The 12,886-nt window shown below is 37.2% G+C and overlaps 2 protein-coding genes across 2 annotated transcripts in view; both read left to right on the top strand.

Annotated features, from left to right (window-relative positions):
* Positions 1 to 10,285, top strand: part of RADX (RPA1 related single stranded DNA binding protein, X-linked) — a 28,624-nt gene extending 18,339 nt beyond the window's left edge. Inside the window, exons 12-15 of the mRNA XM_056359520.1 lie at positions 392 to 471; positions 4,570 to 4,863; positions 6,136 to 6,318; positions 7,206 to 10,285. Coding sequence (XP_056215495.1) covers positions 392 to 471; positions 4,570 to 4,863; positions 6,136 to 6,318; positions 7,206 to 7,351 — 703 coding nt within the window. The 3' untranslated portion in view covers positions 7,352 to 10,285. The remainder of the gene's footprint in view (positions 1 to 391; positions 472 to 4,569; positions 4,864 to 6,135; positions 6,319 to 7,205) is intronic.
* Positions 10,286 to 10,411: 126 nt separating this feature from the next.
* Positions 10,412 to 12,886, top strand: part of RNF128 (ring finger protein 128) — a 42,006-nt gene continuing 39,531 nt past the window's right edge. The window contains exon 1 of the mRNA XM_056359523.1: positions 10,412 to 11,810. Within this exon, the coding sequence (XP_056215498.1) occupies positions 11,411 to 11,810 (400 nt within the window). The 5' untranslated portion in view covers positions 10,412 to 11,410. The remainder of the gene's footprint in view (positions 11,811 to 12,886) is intronic.

The following is a 12,886-nucleotide window of genomic DNA, read 5'->3' as shown; positions in this document are numbered from 1 at the left end:
ATTTTTTAGAATCGAGTCATAAACCTATTGGCCATCTGTGCTGCTCAGCTTTGTCACACGCTGATGCCAGTCGGTGCCCGGTAGAGGGCAACAAACGCTGGGTTTTGAGTGTAAAATAGTTCGCTATCTGCTTCATAAACCGAAGAAATACAGCAGTTCTTGTCCTAGACTCTTCAAAAGTGATTTACCGAGCGTAGTAGGTCTCATTATGTCAAGCTGCTGTATTACAAGTCTGGTGATATGAAACCAGGTACTAGTGCTCACTCATTCAAGCTTGTATCATTTATCACTTGAAATCTGTCAAGGTTTGAATTTTTGCAGCATAGTGTTTGAGGTTAAATAGGTTTTAAAAATATATATCTACACACACACTATAACTTTCTTTTTATAGCTTGGAAGAATTTCAACATGAAGATTTTGTGCAAGATAAAAATGGACAGGCTGTATCAGACAGTTTACAGTGCTGCACAGGTATGTTGCAAATAGTTGTTGCCGTAACCTTAGGAGATTTAAGCCTGCTTCTGCTCTTCAGGTGCAAAACAGGCGACAAAGGTATCCTTATAACCCGTGTTTGTTGGCATGTATCTAACCCGTGTTTGTCAAAACAGTTCTGTACATCCGGCTGCATCAACCTTTAGGGAGCCACTGTAGCAACATATTGTTAATGTCATTCTGCTCAGTTGTGTCCCTGATGTGTTCTAAAGGATGGCTGGAAGGACAGTGGTGGGCTTTTTTCCAGTGTGGGGAATAAATTCTCAGTGTTGCTTTATACACGTTTTAAGTTAGTTTTGTACTTCAGAAGCACTTAGTAGCATAAGACGTCACATTTTCTATTGACAGTTTTCTTGCTATAGTGATCTGCCTGTGATAAAATTGTCCCTCTCTGGGAAGGTAGCTTCAAAGCTATGTGAGTACCTAATTAAAAAGACAAATAGAAGATGTGGGGAGGAAATGGATGAAACATACAAGCCAATAATAAGAATGATGTCTTGTTTAGAGGTTTTTCGAAGTTAATATTAATTTTTCTTTCTTCCTCTGCAGTCGAAAAAAAACCCACCCATGTTCCATGCATTTAGTTTCTTGACATCTATTTTGGATGGAGAAAGAAATTTAACTTGTCAGTTGTCATTATGTGCAGCTTGGTCTGTTTTTTTATTTGATATAAATATTTTGACATGTTTTCCTCTTTTGAAAACTGACAATACACAGAGTCATATAATTTTGTCTAAAACTTTGTCTACTACTAGCATCTGTCCCAACATTAACATCTCCCAATTTACTTTGGTGTGTAGCTATATTATGTGTAATGTTGTCCACCCTTTTATTTTTGCAAGGTAGCAGTTCATCTTAATTTAGTAATGACTGCGATAGGTTGTCTTTGTAGCCTGTTGATGATGGTCTATTCCATTATGCTGCTTTAAAGCAATAGAAATTACAGTTGATTTTCCCAAGTGTTTTAATATTTTAAGAGACTGAAATGATCAGGAGACTTTCAAATTGGCGAAAAATTTGTATAGGGAACTGTTTAAAGTTTTATTCCAGAGAAAGAGCAGCCTCAGGCACTATGTAGAGATCTGTTCTTCAAAAGTAAGAAAGCATATCCCTAAGCAAGTTTGATAATTAATTACTTTATTGGTTGTTAGTCTTCAGTGACATTTCTTGTTGCTTTTAAAAACAAGAAATGAGATTGAGTGTCCTCACCTGATCTTATTTTTATAGGAAGTTCTGGTAGCTGTAGAGTTTATTGTACTATACTGTTAGTCTCTCTAGAATTGTTGGGGTATCATGTAGATCTCATGAAATGAATAAATCTATGTGGTTTAAAAACCAACCTTTTAAAAGCAGATAAAGGAATGAGGCATGTATTTCACTGTACATCTTCCCATTTTTTTAATTACTAAAGAAATCTTTCAATAGATACTTTATTTAAATATTTATATCTAATATACAGATACATTTAGATGCTTATATTCTTAAATTAAAATATCATTTACACTGGTATTTCCTCACTGCATGTGAAACCCTATTTAACTTCCATTGGCTGAGTGTAGTCCAAAATAAATGAATCAATCTGTCGTCTAAAGTAAGTATGCTATAATTATATTAATGTGTTAGTAAATGTAGCTACTAATGTTACACATATTTTTTTTCTCACATAACTTAAGTCCTCCTGGCAATATTATTAGTCTTACATAAAATACTAATTGTTAAGCCGATGCTAGTTTTATCTAAATAACAGCATGTTTATATTTTGCTTAACAAGCCTACTAATTATGCTGTATGTATATCAAAGTGAAAACTTTTCTTTGCTATGTTCCTTCAGTTTTTGAAGATACCTTATTTCAGTATTCTGAAATTGTTTATTAATTATGTATCATATACTTATTTTTCCATTTACTGATATGCAGGTCATAGGTACCATATGAAATGGAAAAGTGATGCTCTAAGCTTCATAGTGTTGTTACCATGGTCCCAGGTAGAGGTTTTGGGGTTTTAAATACCAGCAAGGGAGACTGCCTTTAGAGCCTATTTATGGAAACATGAAAATTCCTGCCCCCCCCCCCCCCCCCCCCCCGCCCCTTTATAACTGTATATTAGAGGTGCTGATGCTTCTGTCTCTTAGCAGCTCTGTATCGTATCAGCCTGCATCAAAGTAACACTTTTTGAGTATTCATTGAATAGATGTACAGGAAGAGGTGATAGAGATATCCAAAACAAAATATATTATTAAAATTCATTTTTTAAATGTTGAAATATTTTGGGGGTGGAGGATAAGGTTCACTTAACTAGAATTTCATTTACTGCAGGTGCTATTTTTTGCAAGAGCTACAAAGGAGTAAAAGATTGCAGTTGGTGCTGTAAGATAACATAAAACGTAACTGTAAAGCAGAAATGTATTGACTCAGATTTACTAACAAAACTTTGCAAGAAAGAAACTTTATAGTAACAGTGTAGGCTGATAACCAAATTAACTTCTAATTTTTTACATTAAAAAAATCCTGTTGTATACTGTAATTATACAGTAGATTAAAAAAAATCATTCTGCTAATTGAACTCAAAATAGGTTCATCTCAGTTGCTTTTTGTGGGAAATACGTGTTTAAAGTTCACCATAGGCATTTGTGTATTTTTGATTGGTTTAAAGAAGAAGGTAGTCTTCGCTGCCAAGAGACCCTCTGGAGCCAGAGGAGGTCAAACATTTGCTTTATGTTTCTTCTAAAGTGTGGTCAGATTGTTAAAGATTTCGGCATCTCACTGTTTAATAATATATATATTATTTTTATTATATATAACCAGTGGTGGCTGTTGCTACTGTGCTGTCCTAACTACCCATCTCTTTATGCTAAGTTAATAATGAGCATACAAGTAAGACACACAAATTACACCAGCAGTGATAACATTGAGATAGAAAAGTAAAGTCATGACTGAAGTTCTAGAAAGACAAAGGTGGGTTTTTTTAATCCCACTACTTACATTCTGAAACTTTTTTGTACTTTATTTGCTAATGTATAGTATTATACTATATATATACTCCTTGTGCTTGTAGAGAATGCTGTAATTCTCCAAATAAAATGGGGGGGGGGGGGGGGGGGAGGGGGGGGGGGGAGAATGGGAATGTTTCTTCATGTAGCAGCTTTCATGTGCCTCTTTACCTTATATGATGAATTCCAGTTCTGTGAGGAAAAAAATACTGCAGACTGCTTTATGCAGCCCAGAGCACACTTTCAATTTAAGTTCTTGTGTCAGTTTTCTTTAAATTCACTGTCCGCTGTTGTCTAATTCAATGCAGCAGAATTCTTATTTCCCTTGTTGAATGTTCTTGCAAATGTTGCGTCAAGTTTGTCTGTGTACGTTCTGGTTTCTTCGTTTATGTACATCCTGATACTCCGTCATAGCAGTTATGACACTAAAAAGAGGTAAAGTAAAACAGCGTATGTTCACAGAGACATGTTGGGGTGGACAATATACCCAGTTCAGAAGGCTACTAGATGAGAGGAGTTGTTTCACAGGAGATGGAGGAGATACAAGGCTGTACTGGGAGTATTTTGAAATTAACTTTCTGATAAGATCGAAGGAGGGGGAGGGGATTGGCTTCAGAATTGGAAGTTTTGGTTATGTAAGTTTTTGCCACTAACAATCTTAAGTGACACGTAATAGGAAAGAAGAGTGGAGCTATCACTGTACAGCAAGAAAATTTAAATGTAGCATGGTACTCAATGTAAGCGTATAGTTATTGTCCAAGGGATGGAAAAACTTACCTTCACTTGTACCCATATTAAACTTGTTTTCATGGTTTCTGGCTGTTCATTAAACAAGTTACGTGCTCTCCAAAAACAAGTCACGATGATGCTCTTCATGTGGTGAATTAAGTCTTTTTACTACAAGTCTAGCCTCTAAGGTTAACGGTTTACATTCCAACTCTGTTTTAATTCATTGTGTTGTATGTTTTGAATGTTCTGCCATGTCTTTGTAGTTGTAATGTTCCAATGAAAATATTTCTGACCTAGAAGAGAAGTGATACAATTCTACGAGCGTGTAAGAAACTAAGTATTTTCTGTGTTTGTAATAGATGGAGAAAGAATGAGTGACACGTTGGAAACTGAAGAGACTAGAAGAGTTTGTGATTCATGGGAGAGTGACCTGTGGGCTCAAGTGAAAGACAAGTTAATGAAATATTTGCATCACAGCACAATTTTCCCAGAAAGCATCCCACGTAAATTTGATTATGTGCACAAAGACTTACTTATGCAACAGTACAACCTTCATGAAGCAGTGCACCAGCCAAAAGAAACAGGAACAGGTGAAAATATCAATGAATTTAAAAGTGCTAGTGGCTTCGGGTATTATGAAGTAACAGTTCTGGGTAAGTATTTGGTAGCTCAGCTTCTAAAAACAGTTAAATGAGCACTAAGATATTTGCGACATTAAATTGAGAATGACATGAAGGTTTGTCAGAAACTGAATGGTTTTCTCTAATCAGTTGATTCTTGACGTTGAAAAAAAATGAGTGAGTGACATTGTAGGGTTTTGTTAGTTGTGTTTTAGGATAATTTTTTACTGGAAAGCTGTAAATATTAAAAATACCTTTAAACAAAATGACTGAGTATCTTGGTTCTAGTATCACTTTTCATATAATTGCAAATTTGTGTATAGGTTCATCTGTATCATTTGAAGAATGTGTGTAGTCCTTAAGCTACCGATTCTTACAATTGGGTCCTGTTCAGTATTCAACCAGTCTGACATAATGAGGTAAATTATTCAATTGCCCTTGATTGTCAGCTGACTTTCTTGCTGGAGAGGTATTCATCAGAAAAAAGTTTGTGTTCTTAAAGGGAAAAGGACACCTATAAATGCTTCTTTTGACCTTTATTCTCATTCAGCTGGTTTTTGAGTAGTGTTGCTCCTAAATAGTTTTTTACTATGGAAGAAAGGCAAAGGGCTGTATTTTAGCTATACTCAACTGCGCTCTGCTGCTTCTGTCAGCACAAAGCATCAGCTGATTGATCTTTATTTGTTAAAATACAAATATGCATATTGGTGTGCATCTGTTAGCATTACTGTGGGATATCAATATGTTTGATTTTGTTTTCCCATTAAAAGGAGAAGGAAATTGCGTGGCCTAACAATGCTCACCTTAAGTTCCCATAATTTAAGTTTCCATTATTGGCTAAGGGAGATTTGCAGGAAGGTGTTTGAATATTTATAGTCATTAGAATCCTGGACTTAGAATATACAAGATGATAGTAGCATGAGTTCTGCACCTCATACTGCATAGGTACACTGGCTGTAAAATTAATTTCTCTGCCCTTGCAGCAGCGATAAAGTTAAAAAGTAGTGTGAAATGGCTTCCGATGTTGGTTTAATATTTTTTGAGCTGACAGCATTGTTGACCTTAAATCACAGTATGTTACAACATAATATCAATTTGAATGTACTTTTGTATAAATATATATACATATACGTTTTTAGACCTGTTATTAACTAATGAACAAAGAACAAGTAAATAAATTGGCGTTCAGCCTGCAATAGTTTGGCTTTAAAAAAAAAAAGAAGAAATGGTGCATGAAGTTGCTGACGGGCTGAAAATGAAGTTTTGTGTTAACTTAAACATACTTTTTTTTTTTTTTTTTAACAGGTATAAACCACGATGTAGCTGTAGATGTTGCATTTCTTCCACTGCTTTGTACTGAAGATCCCCACTTATTTCAACTGGAAGACTTTCAAAATGATACATTATTGTCATGTATGAGCGGCATCTCTGCATGTCAGCAGAAGTCCACTAGCAGCGGAAGACTTCATGACGTGTTTCCACTTTCAAGTGAGACTGCCTTTGACTGACATTACTCATTTATAGTTTCTTGTGTTATCTTTCAATGCAAGAGTTTATACTCTATAGAAGTTGCTGTTGTTAACCTTTTCAGTGAAAGATAGTTGAATTCTGTGACCATCTTTGGTGAACAGATGAAATATTGAATTTTCACGGCAGTTTTTACTGAAGCTGTTCTCATACTCTGAAGATAGGAGTTTGTGGTTTAGATATTAAAATACCAAGTGACCTAGCTGGTATTTGTAGTTATTTGTTGATGCAAAATTATGCTGACATTGAAGTTGGTTTGTGTGGCTGAGTGTGTGAATGTTTGGCTTGATCTGCTTTGTAATGGAGTGGCATTCCTGCCAGTCGGTCCGCTCACTGGTATCGGTCACTTTGAACAGCTGCTGTAATGCAACCTACAGTGCCCATAAACTGAAGTATTTCCCTGCTATTGAATTATTTTCCTTCAGATTACACTTCTAATTCCTAGCACCTCACAACTAGTATGGTAAACATTATTAACATGCATCATACTTTAAAGTGCTATATAAGCATTGTGTTTTCCTGCATGTTTATATAGAAAGACCTGACTTTATCTAAATACGTCTTTACTTCTCCTTGAATAACGCTGTCAAATCAGGGAATCACTAATGGTTAAGTAATGTATATTTCAGCTTTTCCATATCTAATTTCTGATGCTGTCATTTCTGGTGATTGAATTTACTAATAAAAGTCTACCAAAAAAAAAAAAATCGCAGTAGGCCAGCATTTAATAGAATGAGATTCTTAACTGAAAGAAGGTTGATCATATACACATTACTGTATTGAAAACAGTGTCAATTCAGTTTATTTTTTCCTGTATGTACACTAAAACACCTTCTCTTAAATTCTAGATGAAACTGTAAAAGCAGCAATGGATCTAGACAGCAAACATGTTATCTGCATCTTGGACATCTGTCACTTGGGTGATGATAAAGTGGAAGTCTTTCTGAGCAAAATCTACGAGACAGTGGAACCTGATGTGATGGATCCAGTGTAATATAATAACTTATTTTTCAAATTTATATACTTCAGAAGGGGGGAAATAAAACTGCTGTAACTAGACTACACCCTCTACACATTGCACTTTTCTAGAACTAGCAGACACAAACATAAAATTATGATTCTTAGCCACCGTATTGGTCATCCATATTACTGAGAAGGATGATTGTTACCTTCATGTTTTGGTAGTCTTGAAGATATTACACAAGTCTTGGTCACTTATGTTCAAGAACAATGAATAGGCAATACAGTGAATTACCTTCTTATAGGATACCAAGGAGTGTTGATTGTCATCTCTCTTTCTCCATCTGTGCACATACAAACACAGGAAATATATTTATCAGGGTGAACTGAGAGAAGAGGCAGGCTTTCCCAATATTAAAGGCAGTGTTTGCAAAAGGATTAATTGTCTGTGCTATAAATTTAGGCTGGAATCTTGTATCCTTTTGAGAATTAGATCTGTTATGTTCTATAGTGATCTCTTAGTGGGGGGTACTAGGGGCAGCCGAACTGCTTCTCAGGCTTGAAGCTGTGCTGTGTTTGTAAAAGGAGTTAAATTCCATGGTGCCTTTAATACTGGCGACTGGACTCAGTGATCCAAGAAGCTACCTTCAGTTCTTTTTACCTGAGCAAGGCCAACTGCTGTGGTTCTGTATATTTGCTTTTGAATATACAGTGTTGGGTAGCAAGTGTAGCACCCCAAGGCTTTAAGCATATCTTATTTATTAATCTTTTAAAACATATCTATTTTTTAAAAAGAAGCTTTTTTAGTGGAACTTGATTCTAGCTTTGCAAGAGAAGTATGTCTTTAAGGAGTGCTTAGCATGGCAGGAGACAGAGTTTGTCACATCGTTAGTGTTTTTTCCTGTTAATCACCGAAATCCTCTTTAGTAATAGCTGTTTCTGAGCACATGAAGGAGCTCAGCAGCTGTGAGGAGCCGCTACTTCCTCAAGAGCAAGAGACTGTAAAGTTCTGTCAACTTGTTGCCTGTATACTAAATCCTGGCTGGCCCCTGCTGTGTTCAGAACCAAGCCCCACTTTTTTCCTCCCATGCCAAAAGCCTCAAAACATGTGTACGGATGGATCCTTAGGAAATTATTCTCAAACAGGAGCTAAAACAACTGCTATTTGACAACTTGTCCATGTGAAATGCTGGCCTCAATTCAGTCCTTTGAGAAGAAATGATTGCATTATGGAAGCTTGCCAATTAAATTGTACTGTATTGACCAAAGCACACAGTTAATTTATAGGAACAGATTCATTCTTTTGTGCAAAACTTCTAGGCACATTTTAGCTGCCCTTTTGGTAATCGAGGAGTATCTATTTCAACTAGTAGCTCACTCATCTGCCTGGGGGACAGTGGACTACATTAACTTCAGTTAATGGTAATTGAAGGAGAAATGTAATTGTCATTATTATAGTACAAGTTCATAGGTAACCAGATAAAAAGTAAAAGCCTTGATATTCTAAAAAAATATATATATAAATCTTTTCAGTCTCTAGTGGTTTACAGTTTAAAAATGTATTAATGAGAAAAATTTAACTTAAATTGCACAGGAACTAAGTATCAAATGTGACTGTATTGTGTTTATATTTTGTATGAGTCATATAGTATTAATTCTAGAGCAATGTTTGTCAACCCATGCCTGTCGGAGTACGTTGATACAGAAGGCAAAACGAAAATGTACCGACCCAAGAAGAGCACAGCGTTGCTTGCATTATGTTACTTGTGTAATTCTGTTGCTTATGGGTATGTGAAGATTAGAGGCCATTGCTCTAGGGTGAGAGGGAATAGCACCAGCACTTCGTGTACCAAACTGAGCCCTGCTGACTGTGTCAGCCAGTATTTTTTATTTAGATATACTTCAGGTCGAAGTCTAATTTTAATGAAACCAATATTTCTAGAAGTAATTTTTAAAGTCGTTATCTTTGTACAAAAGGACTGTTGTGGCTAAAACTGGCACAGAGCCACTGTATTCAGTTGTTCTAGCCACTCCATCCATCCTGTGCAACAGAAGCAGCAAAGGCTGTTTGTTGCATTGCACTGCTTACTACACTTTAAACATGTAGCATTAATAATTTTATTCTATGTGTTAGGGCTTCCTAACTCTAAAAGAAATTTCAGAAAGGTGTGGAATGTGTATAATACATGCTTTACAGAAGTGTTGTTTGAAATTTTTCATGATAGAAGCTGGGAAAGGGATACTCTTGCAGAATGAAGTCCTGATGTTAGAAGTACAGGCTGTAACATAGATGTGCGCAGCTAGAAAATATTTAATGCCTGCAGTAGACTTGGAATTTCAATACTCAGGGTCATTCTGTAGAGGCACTTACCCCATCCCCATAAGTTACAGTGAACTTAATATGCCAACTTAAGTTCTGAAGTGTTGCAGTGTTAATATATGGTTCCTCCACTCTGCCGGTCTCCCTCATCCCTGCCAAACCAGCACTGTAGCGAAAGAAACTACTTGCTGTTTTATTTAACTTGGTGTTTATTGACATAGGTCTAAGACCAAAGTATTTTTAATCCTGAATCTGTAAAAACATCTTAATTTTGCCATATTAAGCCAAGATACAGCATCTTTACTCCTGCAAAATGTCGTAGGAATCATCTTTCTTGCTGCTGTTTATTGCCGCTGCTGAGGGAAAAATACTATCAGAGCATATTTCCTAGCTGTAGAATTCATATCCAGCCAAAGAACTGTACTCTAAAATCTTACATTTGCATGTTTCTTAGTCTCCAGCATTAATTTCAAATAAAATCGGAGGAAAGTAAACTGTATGTAACTAATGGTACTTTTGAGTGTATAAAACCTGCTAAGTCATAGATCTTAGAGGTAAGGTCAGGTTTTAATTGGTGTGATGTAGAACTAGTGTAACACTGAAAAATGGAGAATATAAATAAATAAATTAATATGTGTAAATATCTTGCATTATTTCTTCTCATTTTCTTTTCACTTCTGAAAGCTGTTTCCTTTTTCCATGAATCTTCTCCCCAGTCATGTTTAATGTTTACTCTTCTAAAGAATCTTTACAGAAGAACTAGGTCAAGCTTCCATCAAAATATATGCCACCGATTGCAGCTTCTTCTGGCTTTCAACACTGTGTGCAGCATGACTTTTGCAAGAAAACGGGAGAAAAATCTTGAGAGCTTCGTAATTTTCCCTTTATTTTCATTACAAACTACAGAGTTCTGACATTAGTAAGATTTTCCTTTTCCTGTTCTAATGGAAGGAAACAAGAGTTGATACTAGTAATTGCTATGGGATACAACACTGACTGAATTCAGAGAAAGACTCTGTAGAGCCTACATCCAGAAATGGAGATCTGTGTGATAATAATTCAAACATCTCAATGTAAATCTTGACAGTGAGCTCAAGGGTGAAAATGGGCTGAAAGAGGTAGTTTGCTTCCATGATCAGTTTAGGTGAGTCTACATCTCTTGCATTGGTTATAAGTCAATATTAAAACATTTCATTATAAACACCAGAACAAGCTGGACCTGACAGAGTAGATGACCGAAAGAATCCAAAAGGAGAAATGTGGGAAATTACTTGGTTATCTTAGTCCGTAAGATGGGTAAATTTTTTTTAGTATTTCCCTCCTGCCACTTTTGACTTTTTTAACAAGGCTATTTGCTTCACAGATGGCATTGTGAGGGAAGAACTCTGAGCTTACAACACCGAATGAAAGATGACCTGGTCCTCTGAAGTGGCATTGAAGTTGAAACAGGAGCAGGGTGCTAGTCAGAGCTAGAATTTGTGCAGTAATGGGAGAGATGGAGAGGGAGAATGGTGCTGTGCGAGAGAGGACCAGAAAGTTACAGATGCAGGTTTGTTGCAGGTTGTCCAGGCTGCGTTGCTAGGCATGTCAATTGTGTTGCGTTCCAGGTTCCAGCCCTGTCTCCGGGTATGCTCACTGACACTTCAAGGGCTTACCAGCATGGTGTCAGGTGTTGCTGTTGGAACTGAAATTTCAGACTCCTTGGTAGGCTTTTAGCTGACAGCAATCAGCACCAGCTGAAAATATCTGTAGGCATCTACATTTTGTGCTAATATGAGCAAGCATATGACTTCAGTTTTTTTCTGCCTCATGGTGGCTCTTAGTATTCCATTCAAGACTACAGAGGCATTTTCTGTGCATGCCTCTATAAGTTTACTCTATTTCAACAACACTAGCAACAGGTCTGTTTCAGAGCACTGCGTATGTGGCCTGTATGGATTACATTCTCCTCGAACTAGTGTTCGAGGCCTTGTGGGCATTCCTAAATCTGCTAATCTTCAAGCCTGTGATGAAGATACCCAGTTCACCGTCACAGAAGCACCATGGATAGCACTGATTGAAAAAGGCAACTGCAAAGTTGCTGAAAAAATCAACGTTGCAGCCAGGAGGGGTGCGGCAGCAGCTGTGATCTATGGTGCACTGGACAAAGGAGCCGCCCTGATGCCGCATCTTGGTGAGTATCACACCATGAGGTGCTGAAACCTGGTTATTCCTCTGAATTTTAGTTTAGGACAGCACAGCCAGGCTATGAGGGAGCAGTTGTGTTTGTGGATGATTGTTGCTTTAGTCAAGAAATTCGATGAGGGGAAAAAAACGTCACCTGTAATTTGAGTCTTGACTTTGGTGCTTAGTAAGAAGTACTATGCTGTTACATTCTGAGTTTGGAACAGTGTAGCCAAACTGGTGAGCCTCTGAGATTAGTACCAATTTTACTTGTGCAGCACGTGATTTATTTTAGGTGGTGATGCAGAGGAACCCATAGTGTCTGCTTTGAAGGCAGATTTTCAGGGTTAGAGGACACAAAAGAACCCACAAGTGTCTGCCGCATAGGTATACGCTTTGCAGATTGCAAGCCGGATCTTGCCTTTTTTTTCTTTTTTTTTCTTATTGTTCCAATCCTTTCTGAGTAGCAGCTGATCTCAGCCTCTTCTGGGATTCCCCAATTTCTTAATGAAAAGTTGGACAAAATCATTGTAATTGCCGGTTCAGGCCCTAATAGCTATGGATCTGTTGTTAGGGAAGAACTGAGAAGCTAACTGTGATACTGTATTGCTTGGCTTTTATTGGTGTGTTCTCCTAGGTCAACCTGTCTAATAAGTGTTTTAGTACAAAGCAGTCATATATATAGCTATTCCCTTGAAATATACTTTGGTGGAACTGCTCTAGGAATCCTTTGGCTTAGGTCTTGCTTGTCTGATTTTGTGAGCAAACCGAGCAATTTTTAATCTGGAGATGAGCCAGCATTTTATGGCTCACATCCCATGCTGGTCCGGATTGACACTTCAGGAAGTTTCTGGCTGTGGAGCCCATTCCCGGGCAGTTCACAGGAGCCAGCAGACACCAGCTGCTGAGCTGGCTGGCTCAGAGTCTCCATTATGCACCTGTCGGGGCATCACAGGTGCTTTACAAATCTAACCATTGAGTGAGGCTCAGTTAAAAAAAAAATAAATAATCCTGAACAAGGTATTGCGCAATAAAAAACCGCGTTGTATGGCACTGAAAGTGCAGTGGCTTGTTCTATGCAGCCAG

Source organism: Falco biarmicus, chromosome 14, assembly GCF_023638135.1.
Source record: "Falco biarmicus isolate bFalBia1 chromosome 14, bFalBia1.pri, whole genome shotgun sequence".
In the NCBI taxonomy this organism is placed as follows: domain Eukaryota; kingdom Metazoa; phylum Chordata; class Aves; order Falconiformes; family Falconidae; genus Falco; species Falco biarmicus.
This window is presented reverse-complemented; position numbering and strand designations above follow the sequence as displayed.